This window comes from Mustela erminea, chromosome 6 (assembly GCF_009829155.1).
Source record: "Mustela erminea isolate mMusErm1 chromosome 6, mMusErm1.Pri, whole genome shotgun sequence".
Taxonomy (NCBI): domain Eukaryota; kingdom Metazoa; phylum Chordata; class Mammalia; order Carnivora; family Mustelidae; genus Mustela; species Mustela erminea.
In genome coordinates this window covers 20,012,123-20,028,960 of record NC_045619.1, presented here as the reverse complement: position 1 = coordinate 20,028,960, position 16,838 = coordinate 20,012,123, and the positions used below count along the sequence as shown (strand labels likewise).

At 36.6% G+C, this 16,838-nt stretch overlaps 1 protein-coding gene across 10 annotated transcripts in view; it reads left to right on the top strand.

Moving 5' to 3' along the window:
• ANO4 (anoctamin 4) overlaps window positions 1-16,838 on the top strand; it is a 445,901-nt gene that overhangs the window by 406,381 nt on the left and 22,682 nt on the right. For all 10 annotated transcript variants that reach the window (XM_032346621.1, XM_032346625.1, XM_032346622.1 and 7 more), the window contains 2 exons: window positions 15,122-15,274; window positions 16,216-16,363. In XM_032346621.1, coding sequence (XP_032202512.1) covers window positions 15,122-15,274; window positions 16,216-16,363 — 301 coding nt within the window. The remainder of the gene's footprint in view (window positions 1-15,121; window positions 15,275-16,215; window positions 16,364-16,838) is intronic.

Genomic DNA, 16,838 nt, shown 5'->3' with positions numbered 1-16,838 from the left:
CCTCTCTCATATCATAAAATGCACCTCATGAGTATGAAACTTCATGAGCACTCCTAAGGTGAAATGTGCTAGATAAAAGGGAGTTGGGGTAAATTGGAAGGGGTGGTGAATCATGAGAGACTATGGACTCTGAAAAACAACTGAGGGGTTTGAAGTGGCGGGGGGTGGGCGGTTGGGGTAACCGGAAGTGGGTATTATAGAGGGCACAGATTGCATGGAGCACTGGGTGTGGTGAAAAAATAATGAATACTGTTTTTCTGAAATTAAATAAATTAATTTAATTTAAAAAAAATTTTTTTAAATGTGCTAGATAAATGCTTTTTAATAGGAATCAATGCCTCTGTCAAGCTTGAGTCCAAAAAAAGGCAAATTTACTTGTGGAAATGCAGAGGTCAGTGTGCCAACAGATGAACTATTTTGTGAGTCTACAGATCTTCTAGGCTCCTGAAAATAGGTATGTGTCATTATTTATCCATGCTACGGGTGATAGACATGGCTTATTACCAGGTTTGGGCTCTGACAAATAGTACTGTGAACATTTTTTACATGTGATTTGGTTAACATATATGCATATCTCAGAAGGGAACTTATGGAGGGGTGGACTTAGTAGGCCATAAGATAGGCATTTGTTATCTTCAGATACTTTCAGTTTTCAAAACTGGGTTGTACCAGTTTACACTCCAACCAGCAATCTTAGAGCTTCAGTTAATTCCAAATACTCACTGAAACTTGTTAGGTCTTTGCAAATTTTAGCCACTCTGATCGGTACACAGTAGTATCTCGTGATTTTAATTTGAAATTTCATGGCAACTAGTAATGCTCAGCACCTTTTCATATGGTTATGGCCATAAGGTTATTTGATTTTTTTGTGAATTCTCATTTAAATCAATGTTCTTGTTTTGTTTGTTTGGTTTTTTGTGTGATTTGTAGAGGTGATTTACCTATTTTGGATATGAGTCCTTTATCTAATAGCTATGCTGCAAATTAAATATCCTTTCCTGGTTGGCTAATTGACATCTTACTCTTTTATTTTTCATTTATTTATTTTCAGCATAACAGTATCATTATTTTTTCACCACACCCAGTGCTCCATGCAATCCGTGCCCTCTATAATACCCACCACCTGGTACCCCGACCTCCCACCACCCCCCTGCCACTTCAAACCCCTCAGATTGTTTTTCAGAGTCCATAGTCTCTCATGATTCACCTCCCCTTCCAATTTACCCCAACCCCCTTCTAACTCCCCATGTCCTCCATGCTTTTTGTTATGCTCCACAAATAAGTGAAACCATATGATAATTGACTCTCTCTTCTTGACTTATTTCACACAGCATAATCTCTCCCTCTTTTATTCACTTTAATACACCAACATAAAAGTTTCAACTTCATTCTTCAGAATTGGTTGCCTATAACTTTTAGAATCAGATTTCTAATTTCTATACATAGCTCACTTTTCTATTGGGATTTTCTTTTCTCGTTTATTTTTTTAAGACTATTTTTTTAAAAGCAGTTTTAGGTTTACCACAAAATGGAGAAGTCTCAGGATTTCCCATATGCCTCCTATCTCCACACATGCATATCTTCCCCATTATCAACATCATTCACCAGAATGGCACATTTTTTTTTTAATCAAGGATAAATTTACATTAACACATAATCACCTGAAGTCCAGAGTTTACTTCACACCTGGTGTGCTACATCCTGTGAGTTTGGACAAATGTATAAAGACATTTATCTATCCTTATAATATTAAATGAAGTATTTTCACTGTTCTAAAAAGCCTCTGTGCTCTGCCTACTCATTTTCCCCCCAACCTTGCCATGTACATACCTTTTGTCAGGTTAAAGCAGTTTCCTTATATCCCTAGATTGCTGAAGTCATCATGAATTATAATTAAATTTTATCAAATTATTTTTCTAAAACTACTAAGATGTGAGTTTTTCTTTATTAAATGTGGTGAATTTCATTGATGATTTTGTTGTTGTTAACATTGTTACAACAACCTAGCAAACTTGGGGGAAAAACTCACTTGGTCATGATACTTTTTTTTTCTTTAATTGCCAAATTTAACTTGCTAATATCTGTGTATAAGTTCATGAAACATATCCTACTACAGTATTTCTCTTTTGTAATGTTTCTTTCAGGGATTGGTGTCATTGCTATGATGACTCTGATTTGGAGAATTTTCTCCTCTGTTTCTCTTCTTTTAAACTGTTTATGTAACATTATTATTTCTTACCATACGTATTTGGAAAAGCTCAATGAGGTTGGTTAGACCTCAAATTTTCTTTGTGGGAAGATTTCTGACTGTAGATTTAATGTATTTAATAGATATAGGACTATATAGATTTTCTGTTTTTTTCTGGTATCCTTTTGATAGTTGGTTTTTTATTGTGTTTTTCAAGAAATTTATCCATTTTGTCTAATGTTGAAATTTAGTGGAATAAAACTGTTTATAATACCCTTCTATTAACTTGTTATATGTATAAGGTCTGTAGTAATATTCTTTTTCATGAATAATTCAATAGTTAGTGCTTTTCTCTTTAACAGTGTGGCAATAAATTTATTAGTCTTTTCTAAAAAATAGAAATTATGTTTTTTAAATTTTTTTCTCTATTATACATTTGCCTCCTATTTCATTCTTTCTGCTTTTATCTTTATTTCCTTTCTTATGTGTTCTTTGGCCCAATTTTCTCTTTTCCCAACATTTTAAGAAAGAAATGTAAATTACTGATTTTCAGCTTTTCTTCTTATCCAATATAGGCATTTAGAGCTGTAATTTTCTCTATGAACACTGCTTAGCTATATCCCATAAGTTTTGACATGTAATATTTTCATTATCAAGATGTATTCCAGTTGCCATTCATTTTTGACGTATGAATTTTTCTAGTGATGTGTTGCTTACCCTCAAAGCATGTAGGTATTTTCTAGTTATCCCTCTGTCACTGATATCTAATTTAATTCCACTGTAGTTAGAGGATATTCTCTATGTTATATCAGTTCTTCATTATATGTTGAGATTTTCTTTATGTCCTGGCATATTTTGGTGAGTGTTTCAAGTGTATTCTGCAATTGCTGGATATAATGCTCTATGGATGTCATTAATCAATGTTGTTTGTGCTGTTTGAATCTTCTATGTTCTTATTCAACTATTTTATCTACTAGTTACTAAGTATATTAAAATCCCCACATATGATTATGAATTTAACTTTTAGTTCTGTCAGCTTTTCCTTTACATATTTTGAAGCTGTGTTATTACATGCAAACCTTTTAGGATTTTTCTAGTTTATCGTCGAATTGACCTTTTTATGTAAATTCATTTTTTATCTCTAATAATGCAATATATTGAAGATTTGATGAGCAATAAGCTATGGAGTTAACATTAAAACCTTCCAAAGGACAGAACTGAGCCTCTTGCTGTCTTTTAGGACTGAGAAGATAAGGATTCCCTACATTCTCAGTCAAGGCCAAGAAACAAGAAAAAAACAGAGATGGACCATGTTTTATACAAACTGTCCCCAACACTAGCACAGCTTAATCCATGACCAAATTGAAGTGATCATCTCCTTTATTTTTTTTAAGATTTTATTTATTTATTTGACAGACAGAGATCACAAGTAGGCAGAGAGGCAGGCAGAGAGAGAGAGAGAGGGAAGCAGGCTCCCTGCTGAGCAGAGAGCCTGGTGCGGGACTCGATCCCAAGACCCTGAGATCATGACCTGAGCCGAAGGCAGCAGCTTAACCCACTGAGCCACCCAGGCACCCGATCATCTCCTTTTTTTATCTATTAGCAGCACAAGGAACACTTTCTTGTAGATAAGAACGTAACTGAGAGCAGAGATCAAGAAACTTGCCCTTAAAAAGCTAGATAGTAAATAATTAAGGTTTTGGGGGCCAAGAGGCAAAATTGAGACTATTAAATACTTTATATTATATAAATACTTACAAATAAAAACACTTCAAATATAAAAAAATCATTTTTAGCTCAGAGATGATTTTAAAAGAAACAAAACTGTATCTGGCCAGATGTGGCTTGCAGGCTCTAGTTTATTATTTCTTGATTTAGGACTTCTACATGTCTGGCCAATAATAAAAATTATTGGGCATGTGGCCTATTGAGTTATAAGAAAAGTAAACAATTTCATAACAAAGAAAGGTGTCTATACTTCAAATGCAAAATCAGAGTTGCATACCATCAAATACTATGGAAAATCAAGCAAATATGGTATCACAAAAAGAAAATAATTCTCCAGCAATCAAACTCTAAGGCACAGAATATCATGATTTAACTGATAGAGAATTCAATATAGAGATTTAAATACAGAGAGTTAAATGCAGATTTAACTGATAGAGAATTCTCAAAAACTCAGAAAGGCAATTCAATGAACTTGGGAATAAAATTAATGAAAAAAAAAAAAAAGAAGTGGTTCTTTACCAGAAAGATTAAAATTATTTTAAAAAGAACCAAATAGAAATTCTGGAGCTGAAGAATTCAGTGAATGACATGAAGAATGCAATAGAGAGCATGGGTTAGGTGACAGAGCAAGTCAGATGGAAGAAAAAATAAATGACTGGGAGGAAAGGAATATAGAAATAATTCACTTAGAAGAGGATAAAGAACTTGGACTTTTAAAAAGTGAAGAAACCCTTTGAGAGGTATCAGATTCAATCATGATAACAAATATAAGAATAATTGGTATACCAGAAGAAGAGAGGGAGAGGGTGTCAGAGAGCTTCTTTAAAGAAATAATAGATGAGACCTTCATAAATCAGGGGAAGGCCTTAGACATACAAGTGCACAAAGCTAATAGAACACCCTGTTATCTCAATGCAAAACAAATGAAAAAACAAACCAACCTCCTCCAAGGTACATTATAAAGAAACTCTCAAAAATCAGTAATAAAATTAAAGGAAGCCAGGGGAAGAAAAGCAACCTACAAAGGAATCCTCATTAGTCTATAAGCAGATTTCTCACAAAAATTCTACAGGCCAGGGCACCTGGGTGGCTCAGTTGTTGAGCATCTGCCTTTGGCTTGGGTTGTGATCCCAGGGTCCTGGGATTGAGCCCCACATTGGGCTCCCTGATCATTGGGAGGCCTGCTTCTCCCTCTCCCACTCTCCCTATTTGTAGTTGCTCTCTTGCTGTCTCTCTCTTAAAAAAAAAAAAAAAAAAAAAAAAAATCTACAGGCCAGGAGAGCAAGGAATGACATTTAAAGCACTGAAAGATAAAAATTATCCACTAAGAATACTTTATCTGGCAGCTATCTGCCAGGGATGAAGGAGAAATTAAGACTTTCCCAAACAAAAACTAAAGGAGTACATCACCACCATACATGCCTTGCAAGAAATGCTGAAAAGAAGTCTTGAAGCTGAAAAAAAAAAAAAAAAAAAAAGATGCCAGTTGAGGACTTAAAAATATATGAAGGTACACAAAACTCTAGTAGAGGTGAAAAATGTATTTAGAACAGAAAAACCAACTTTATAATAGGTTGGTGGATGGTGTATTAACACCTTAACTATTGTATAAAAGCTAAAGGAACGCTGGATTCAGAGTCCAGAGTGCTCACCATTACACCATATGGTTTCACTTATTTGTGGAGAATAACAAATAGCATGGAGGACATGGGGAGTTAGAGAGGAGAAGGGAGTTGGGGGAAATTGGAAGGGGAGGTGAACCATGAGACTATGAACTCTGAAAAACAATCTGAGGGGTTTGAAGCGGCAGGGGGTGGGAGGCTGGGGGAACCAGGTGGTGGGTATTAGAGAGGGCACAGATTGCATGGAGCACTGGGTGTGGTGCAAAAATAATGAATACTGTTATGCTGAAAATAAATTTTAAAAAATTAATAAAAAAATTAAAAGAGAAAATAATAAATGTTATAATTAGAAAAAAAAGTTAAAGGAAAAGAGCATTAAAAATAACTATAGCTACTATAATTTGTTAGTGAATTTACAGCATAAAAAGAGGTAATTGTTACACCAAAAATATAAAAAGAGGAGTAAAAGTGTGGAGGCTTTATAGACAAAGATTACTTGCTATTAGCATAAAATGGACTGTTTTATATATATTTTATGTAAGCCAGAAAGAAACCACAAAGCAAAAATCTATAGTAGATTCATGAAACACACAAAAAAAGACTGAGTATATTGTGATGGAAAACACCAACTTTAGAGTTAGACAGAAAGAAAAGGAAAAATATATATAAATACAAAACAACCAGAAGACCTATGGTAAGATGACAGTAATAAATCCTTACATATCAATAATCACTCTAAATTTGAATGAATTCAATTCAACAATTAAAAGGTACAAAATGACTAGATGGATTAAAAAACAAGAGCCAACTATATGCTGCCTGTAGGAGACTCATTTCAGCTCTACAGACACACAAAGGAATGGAAGAAGAAACCAAAAGAAATGCAAGTAGAAATCAACAGAAAGTGAGATTAGCCATACTTGGGTCAGACAAAATAGAATTCAAGGCAAAAAATGGTAACAAGACAAAGCCTTAAAAGGATACTTCACCTTGACCAAGTGGAATTTATTCCTGGACTGCAAGTTTGGTTCAACATCCGCAAATCAGTGTGATATAATACATTAATAAAAGAAAGAACAAGAACCATATGATACTCGCAATAGATGCTGAAAAAGCATTTGACAAAGTATAGCATCCTTTCTTGATCAAAACTCTTCAAAGTGTAGGTATAGAGGATACATACCTCAATATCAAAGCCATCTATGAGAAACGCACAGCAAATATCATTCTTATTAGGGAAAAACTGAGAGCTTTTCCCCTAAGGCCAGGAACATGGCAGTGATGTCCACTATCACCACTGCTGTTCAGCATAGTACTAGATGTCCTAGCCTCAGCAGTCAGACAACAAAAAGAAATAAAAGGCATCCGAATTGCCAAAGAAGTCAAACTCTCACTCTTTGCAGATGATATGATACTGTATGTGGAAAACCCAAAAGACTCCACTCCAAAACTGCTAGAACTCATACAGGAATTCACCAAAGTGTCAGAATGTAAAATCAATGCACAGAAATCAGTTGCATTTCTATACACCAACAGCAAGATAGAAGAAAGAGAAATTAAGGAGTCGATCCCATTTACATTTGCATCTAAAACCATAAGATACCTAGGAATAAACCTAACCAAAAGCTAAAGAATATGTACTCAGAAAACTATAAAGTACTCAATGAAAGAAACTAAGGAAGACACAAAGAAATGGAAAAACGTTCCATGCTCATGGATTAGAAGAACAAACATTGTGAAAATGTCTATGCTACCTAAAGCAATCTACATGTTTAATTCAATCCCTATTCAAACACCATCAATTTTTTTCAAAGCAATCCTAAAGTTTATATGGAGCTAGAAAAGAACACAAATATCCAGAGGAATGTTGGAAAAGAAACCCAAGCTGCTGGCATCACAATTCCAGACTTCAAGCTCTATTACAAAGCTGTCATCATCAAGACAGTATGGTACTGGCACAAAAACAGACACATAAACCAATGGAACAGAATATAGAGCTCAGAAACAGACCCTCAACTCTATGGTCAACTAATCTTTGACAAAGCAGGAAGAAATGTCCAATGGAAAAAAAAAAAAAAAGAGTCTCTTCAACAAATTATGTTGGGAAAACCGGACAGCCACATGCAGAAGAATGAATCTGGACCATTTCCTTATACCACACACAGAAATAGAGTCCAAATGGATGAAAGACCTTAATGTGAGACAGGAATCCAACAAAATCCTTGAGAGGAACACAGGCAGAAACTCCTTTGACCTCAGCCACAGCAACTTCTTCCTAGAAACATCACCAAAGGCAAGAGAAGCAAGAGCAAAAATGAACTATTGGGGCTTCATCAGGACAAAAAGCTTTGCACAGCAGAGGAAACAGTCAACAAAACCAAAAGACAACTGACAGAATGGGAGAAGATATTTGCAAATGACATATCAGATAAAGGGCTAGTATCCAATATCTAGAAAGAACTTATCAAACTCAACACCCAAAGAACAAATAATCCAATCAAGAAATGAGCAGAGAACAAGAACAGACATTTCTGCAATGAAGACATCCATATGGCAAACAGACTACATGAAAAAGTTCTCAATATCACTTGGCTTCAAGGAAATACAAATCAAAACAACAACAAGATACCACCTCACACCAGTCAGAATGGCTAAAATTAACAACACAGGAAACAACAGATGTTGGCGAGGATGAAGAGAAAGGGGAACCCTCCTACACTGTTGGTGGGAATGCAAGCTGGCGGAGCCACTCTGGAAAACAGTATGGAGGTTGTAGTCACACCAAACTGCAAGATACACTCCCTCTTTTGTCCCGAGAAGGTTTTGTTGGTGGGCAAGGCCTGAAGTCAGACCAGAGGTCTGCCCCAGCCCACTGCTGGGGTTGCAGTTGGACTGTTAGGTGTAGTTTAACTTCCCCCTCCCCAGAGAAGAGCATGAGTGACTTTGAAGTGCTGCTGGCTACTGTGGGGTCTGCTTGCACAATGCCACTGCTTTCGATGGCTTCCTGCCAAGGGTGAACTGAATGGGGTATGTTCATAGGAGAGTGTGGAGGCGGGTGAGTTGTTAGCAGGCTAGATGGAAGGTGTTCAGGATGATTTTCACAAGTGTCCATGTATCTAGGCTAGGGGACAGGGAGAGGAATGGCACCCACCAGTTCTTTTGTTCCTGGAGAAGTCTTCTAAAGATCCCTGCCCTTCCAGCACAGATTTTGAGATTAGTAAATAAATCCTCCCGTATACTCCAGGTGTTTTTAAAACTGCTGTTTCTATGCTATATCTCAGTGGGGCTGTTTATTGTCCTGTCTCTTTAAGGATAAGAACTCAAGGTGGTGGGTATTAGAGAGGGCACATATTGCACAGAGCACTGGGTGTGGTGCAAAAACAATGAATACTGTTACGCTGAAAAGAAATTTAAAAAAATAAATAAATATAACTTAAAAAAAAAAAGGATAAGAACTCAGTTTTCTATCACCCTCTAAGTCTCTCAGATCTGAGCTACTAATTTTTAAAAGTTCCAGGTGTTAAGCTCCACTGATTGAAAATCAGAGACATTTAACTTCATGAATTTTTAGAAAGCCAAATGTTATGGGGATTTGTTTCCCAAAACTGGTCACCATTTTTGGGGTGCCTCATGTAAGTTCTGCTCTTCTCCCTTCTCTGTGCCTGTAATGTTTCTCCCTCTAGTAGACAGTCCCACAGGTCAGTTTGGCTACCAATTGAGTCTTCACCCTTCCTACCATTTTTTGATATAGACTTTCCTCTATTATTAGTTGTAGAGAGTCTGTTCTTTCCATCTTTGGGTTATTTTCTGGGTTATTTACACTGATGTGGGTGTTGACTAGACATAGCTAGGGACAAGGTGAGCTTTAGTTCTTACTCTGCCATCATCCCCAGAAGTAACAAAAGCAGTTTGAACTATATAGCAATAAATGTATTATTAAGAAATTTAGACTATTTTGGGGTGCCTGGGTGGCTCAGTGGATTAAAGCCTCTGCCTCCAGCTCAGGTCATGATCCTGGGGTCCTGGGATTGAGCCCCACATCAGGCTCTCTGTTCAGTGGGGAGCCTGATTCCCCTCTCTCTCTCTGCCTGCCTCACTCCCTACTTGTGATCTCTGTCTGTCAAATAAATAAATGAAATCTTAAAAAAAAATTTAGAAGATTTCAAATACCCTAACTTTATACTTCAAGGAACTGGAAAAAGAAATAACAAACGCCCAAAGTGACTAGAAGGAAGGAAATCATAAAGATGAGAGCAGAAATAAATGAAATAAAGACCAGAAAAAAACAATAGATAAGATCAGCAAAATAGGGATGATTTGTTAAAATTGACAAACCTTTAGCTAGACTAAGAAAAAAGAAAAGACTCAGATAAAATTAGAAATAACAAAGGAAATAATACAATGGATATTGCAGAAATGGTATAAGAGGCTATATGAATAATGACATATCAACAAATTAGATAACTTAGAAGAAATGGATAAATTCTAAAAATAGACAACCCAGAAGAGTGCATCAGGAAGGAATAGAAAATATGAACAAACCAAAGACAAAGAGATTAAGTCAGTAATAAAAAATACCCCACGACAGTGAACCTGAGATCATATGGCTTCACTGGTGAATTCTACCAAACATTTAAAGAAGAATTAATACAAATCCTTCTCAAACTGTTCCAAAACACAGAAGAAGAGGAAACACCACAAGGCCAGAATTATCTTGATACCAAAGCCAGTTAAGGATACCAAAAGAGGGGCGCCTGGGTGGCTCAGTGGGTTAAAGCCTCTGCCTTTGGCTCAGGTCATGATCCTGGGGTCCTGGGATTGAGCCCCACATCGGGCTCTCTGCTCCACAGGGAGCCTGCTTCCCTTCCTCTCTCTGTCTGCCTCTCCGCCTACTTGTGATCTCTGTCTGTAAAATAAATAAATAATTTTTTTTTTAAAAAAAGAAAAGTATAAGCAAATATCCTGGATGAATATAAATGCAAAAATTCTCAATAAAATATGAGTAAACTAATTATTTTAGTGTCTTCCTGAATTCAAACACTGTAACCAAATGGGATTTATGCCTGGGATGTAAGCTGGTTGAAAACAGACAAGTCGAATGTAATACATTAGTAGAACAGAGATAAAAATCATATGATAATCTCAATAGAGTCAGAGAATGCATTTGATCAAACATGACTTCTTTTAATTATAAAATTCCTCAAAAGGTTGGGAATAGAAGGAACGTACCTCAACATGATAAACACCACATAGGATAAAGCCACAGCTAATATTATACTCAGTGGAGAAAAATTAAAGACTTTTCCACTAAGATCAAGAAAAAGACAAGGATGCTCACTCTCCCTACTCTTATTCAATATAGTACCAGAATTCCCCATTAAAACAATTAGGCAGAACAGAGAAAAGGCATCCAAATCAGAAAAGAAGTAAAATTGTCATGATTTGCAGATGAAATGATTTTATATACAGGAAATCTCAAAAAGAGTCAACTAAAAAAAAACGTCAGCACTAGTCAACAATTTCAGTAAAGTTGCAGGATGTACTGTGCACTAAGACTGAAACATCTGAAAGAGAAAGAAAGCTACCCCACCTAGAATAGCATCAAAATATACACCTAGGAATAAAATTAACGAAGAAAATGAAAGATCTGTACAGTGAAACCTATAAGACTTTGCTGAATGAAACTGAAAAGGCACAAATGGAGAGACCCGTCCTCTGTTCATGGATTGGAAGAATTAATGTTAAAATGTCCATACTACCCTAAGCCATCTGCAGAGTCAATGCAATCCCCATTAAAATATCAATAGCAATTGCTGGGTCACAAAACAAACTGAGGGTTGCTGGGGGGAGGGGGGTTGGGAGAAGGGAGTGGGATTATGGACATTGGGGAGGGTATGTGCTTTGGTGAGTGCTGTGAAGTGTGTAAACCTGGTGATTCACAGACCTGTACCCCTGGGGATAAAAATATATGTTTATAAAAAATAAAAAATTAAAAAATATATATCAATAGCATTCTTCAGAGAAACAGAACAAAAACAAAAAAACAGACAAAACAAAACAAAAGAAAACAAAAAACCAGGGAGCCTGGGTGCCTTTATCAGTTAAGCAGCTGCCTTCAGCTCAGGTCATGATCTTGGGCCCGTTATGAAGCCCTGTATTGGGTTCCCCACTCAGCGAGGAATGTGCTTCTCTCTCTTCCTCTAACCTTCTGCCTGCTTGTGCCCTGACCCCTCAAAGAAATAAAATCTTTAACAAAAATAAATAAATAAATAAAAGAAAAAACCCTTGAAATCTGTATGGAAATAAAGAAGAATTCAAATAACCAACACAGTCATGAGGAAAAAGAACAAAGCTGGAAATAGCACACGTTGCTGATTTCAAACTGTATTATAAATCTGTATTAACAAAAACAGTATCTTACTGGAGTAAAATAATACACATAAACAATGGAATATAATAGAAAAGCCGGAATTAAATACCTTCATGTTTGGTCAACTAATATTCAACAAGAGAACCAAGAATAACTTAATGGGGAAAGGATAGTCTCTTCAACAAATGGTGTTAGAAAAAACTGGATAAACACATGTAGAAAAATTAAATTGAATCCCTCTCTTACATTACTCATGAAAATTAACTCAAAATGCATCAAAGACTGAAACATAAGAGTCAGTACCATATAGGGAAAGAGCCATAAAATCAAGACAAAATAAGTTCTCCAATATAAGCAGAGTTGTAGAAGCTACTAAGGAAGCAATAGTTAATTACAATTATAAGAGGCTCTAGCAGAGGCCACACTGAGTTTAGGCTTGAAGGAAGAATAGAACTTCACCAGGATATGAGTAAAAATGCTAAGTATATGACTCCATAAAACCAGAAGTTTGGTGTGGCCAAAGTAGAGGATCGCTTGGGAAACCTGGCTAGGCATGAGGTAGGTTTGGACATGAGGCTTGGAAGATCCTTGAATGGCACAGTGAAAAGTTTGGGAGTTAGTCTACAGGCAATGAGAACCTTCTGAAATGTTCAGAATAGAGAGAAGATTGATGATTCTTTATGGGCTTTAACCAATATTGGCAGAAGTGAGATGGGGGAAGGAGGTGAAAATCTGAGAAAGAGAAGTCAGAACAGGAGTGAACTCCAGTAGGGAGACTGGAGACTTGGTTTTTGTGCAAGACAAATCTGAAGGGAAGGAAGATATGAAGGGAGAAACAGATTTAAGGATGAGGGATTGAGGTTTAAGATTGAATCAGGGTTTGGAGAGTGCTGCTTCTAGAGCATAATAGGAGACAACTGGAAACTCCCTGATAAGACTCAAGGTGTAAGATAGAGAATTGAGAATCCTTATCAGAGAGATAATAATTAAGTCATGAAAGTAGAGGTACTGACCCAAGGAAAGAAGTCAACAAAAAGATGACACTAAGGGGAAAACTAAGGAGATGGCTATTGGGGAGTGAAGCATAGGCATGGAGTATGAATGTGACCCAGGACAGGTGACACCCTGGAGGTGGCAGTGCCACAGAGATGAGGTAAATGGACTGACTCTTCAGGACTCTGGAACCACATTACCCACATTGGAATTGCTTCTTAGTTGTGTGTCAAGTAGGTTATTTGAACTCTTAGTGCCTCCGTTTCCTCACCCGTAAAGTAAGGGTAATAATAATGCCAATACAACTCAACACCCAAAGAACAAATAATCCAATCAAGAAATGGGCAGAGGACATGAACAGACATTTCTGCAAAGAAGACATCCAGATGGCCAACAGACACATGAAAAAGTGCTCCATATCACTCGGCATCAGGGAAATACAAATCAAAACCACAATGAGATATCACCTCACACCAGTCAGAATGGCTAAAATCAACAAGTCAGGAAATGACAGATGTTGGCGAGGATGTGGAGAAAGGGGAACCCTCCTACACTGTTGGTGGGAATGCAGGCTGGTGCAGCCACTCTGGAAAACAGCATGGAGGTTCCTCAAAATGTTGAAAATAGAACTGCCCTATGACCCAGCAATAGAGTTATTATGAAAACTACATGAGCTAATATATGTGAAGTAATTACAACAGTGGCTGTTACATAGAAATGGTATATAAGTGTTAGTCATTATTAGGTTCTAAAATACTCTAAAAAAGCAAAAACAAAATATACAGTCACTCATTTAGCCAAGTACTTTTTTGCAGTCCACCATACCCAATAAATTGTATTTTTAAATTTTCATTTATGCTGTCTGGTTGCTTTGCATCAGGGACTGCCTTTTTGTTTGTTTGTTTGTTTGTTTGTTTGAGTTTGTTTTTAACATTTTATTTTGCAAAGTTGCAAAAATAATAGAGTTCCCCTATACTCGTCACCTTATTTCCCCTAATATGTTATATATTTATTGAAACCAGAAAATAATCATTAATACACTATTAACTAATCACAAACCTTGTATTAATATTACGAGGGTTTTTTTTTTTTTAACTTTTTCTTGTCCATGACCCATCCTGGATCCAACATTGCATTTAAATGTTGTATCTCCTTAGTTTCTTCCAACCTAGGACAGTTCTTTGTTGTTCATGATCTTGATACACTTGAAGAGTACTGGCCAAGAGTTCAGTAGAAGGTCCTTCAGTTTGGGTTTATCTAATATTTTCTCATGATTAGGTTGAGGTTATGCCTTTTTGGCAAGATCACCACAGAAATGGTGTATGCTCAGTATTATCATAACAGGGGCATGAGATGTCAATATGTCTTATTACAGGTTATATTGACTACCAGGTTTTTCCACTGTGAAGATAATGGTTTCCCCCTCCCCAAAAATATGGTTTTTTTTTCCTCTGTAATTACTCTCACATAGGGAGATACTTTGAGAATATACAAATGTCCTATTTTTTTAACTATAATTCCCCTATTAACTTTAGCATTCTTTGGTGGTTCTCGCCTGTAATAATTACTGTGATGTTTTTGACCAACAGTGATATTGTATCTTTATCATTTCTTTTATATTTATTTTTATGCATTTATTTTCTAACTTATTAATTAAAATTCTACCATAGGGAGGAGCTATCCCTTCTCCCTCATTTATTCAGTTATTTATATCAGCATTGTATTAGTATATTAGATATTTAGTCTTTAGATTTAAGGCAATACTATCATTTATTTTGTTGTATATATTGTTCCCACTCTTGCCATTGGTAGCTCCTTCAGGTTTGTCCTGTGTCCTACTGATATGCTTCCCATTCCATTTCAAGGACTTCCTAACTTTCTGGCATTATGAGATATTCCAGCCTTCCCTTGTATTTTCCTGCCATGGCTCTGGAATCAAACACTTTTTTCAAGGAGCTGTGTACATTTTATTAAACAATGGTACTTAGAAAACAAGATCTGGATCCTAGGTATGGTCATTGCTCCTAGGATGTCATTCCTTCCAGGTCCAGGTAATGCCTCTTTTTCCAGCATCCTGGCCATCTTTGTGAAAGAGATGTTTCCTGGGCTTCTATATTGGAAAAAATATGGGTGACGACAAGGACACTTTCAGATTATTATCCTTTTGAAAGTAGTAATGGAAAACCAAGACTCTGTTCTTTTTCCTTTTTTCTTCCCTAGTTCTTCAATTTGGATTCACAACTATCTTTGTGGCAGCTTTTCCCCTAGCACCACTTCTGGCCTTATTGAATAACATAATTGAAATTCGACTTGATGCCTACAAATTTGTCACACAGTGGAGGCGACCTTTAGCTTCAAGGGCCAAAGACATAGGTAAGTTGGATTTGAAATGTTTTAAAGATATTAACCATATGGTGGATAAAGTAAAAACAAACACCAACTCTAGATTTTTACTTATGGTTTCCATGTAAGAGGACTTAACTTATTCTTGCAAAAGAATAATTATGTTAGCTTTAAATAACATGAGACAAGAGTAAAGGTGCCTACTTGGAAATTCATAATTTCCAGTACTAGAGAATTTGTGCTTACATATATTTGAACTTGGAATCTAGAATTTTGATTTATTATCGCTTATTTCCTTTTTAAAGTAATCTTCCATTTGCTTTATTTTGCCCAAATGTTTCCGAGTCACATAAAGCATAATCCAGTCTTTCTAAAGACAGAGATGGCCTTTGACAGGAGAGGCTGAGTCTAATCAAATGCAGCCTCTTGAGCACTGCCTGAGATCAGAGATGATCTTTTATTTACTTCTGCATCAATTGCTTAGAACAGAACCAGGCAGGCACTCAGTGTATATGGAAGAGAATTGAATATAGATGTACATGGCTCACAGCAGTCTCTAACCTCCATATGAAAGAAACCACATTCAGTGAGCACCTATCCTAGGTCAGTGCAACAGGCCCTGGGCCCACCCAGATGTCAGCACCCTTCAGGAGCTCCTATTCTCGTAGTGGCTTGACAGTGGAAGTGCTCATCTTATTGGATAATGTATTGGTGCCTTATCACTGACTAGAACTCTCTGACTTAAGTCTGATCCTGACTGACTCATTAAGTCTTGAGCATTGACACTTTCCCAGAAACTCCTTCAATGCCAAGGTGTTTGCAAGTACAAATTCTTACTCTTGGTGACAAATGTATTTAGGAATTTGAATGGACCCATGGAAAGGACTATTGAAATGAGTTACCCCAGTTGTTTTCCTACTGTTATTCCTGCTGTTGTGTCTGGAACTAATATAACACTTCTCTTTGAATAGGAATTTGGTATGGAATTCTTGAAGGCATTGGAATTCTCTCGGTTATTACAAATGCATTTGTCATAGCGATAACATCTGACTTTATCCCTCGCTTGGTGTATGCTTATAAGTATGGACCTTGTGCAGGCCAAGGAGAAGCGGGACAAAAGTAAGTTTGTCATAAAACTGTCATGAAATCCCCATTTCCTATGCACTGTGTGATGCTGGTACACTCAGTCAAAAGCTTCTGCATTGGAGCAACCCAGGATGAGAAGGACAGTAGTCGGGGAGGTGAAGTTATGAGGACACTTGCAGCTAAGGAGACTGAAGAGTTGGGGCTCAATACAGGTAAACTTTAGGTGGAATTAATCATTTCCCCTACCCCTAACCCCTGCTCACTATGAATTCAGAAATGTACGGTTTGCTAATATGTGTAAGCCAAAACAAGTAGCACATGATCTAGTATACAGTTATGTCATTTTTATAAGTTCGTAAGAGGACAGTTACAATCTGATTCCTCTTGTGACATCATATGGAGACTTTACAAATTCTGCACCAGAAATGTGCAACCATGTGATAAGTATCCTGTAGGTACTCAATAACTCAGTAACTGAATGATTCTTTCCTGGCTATTGACCTGACCA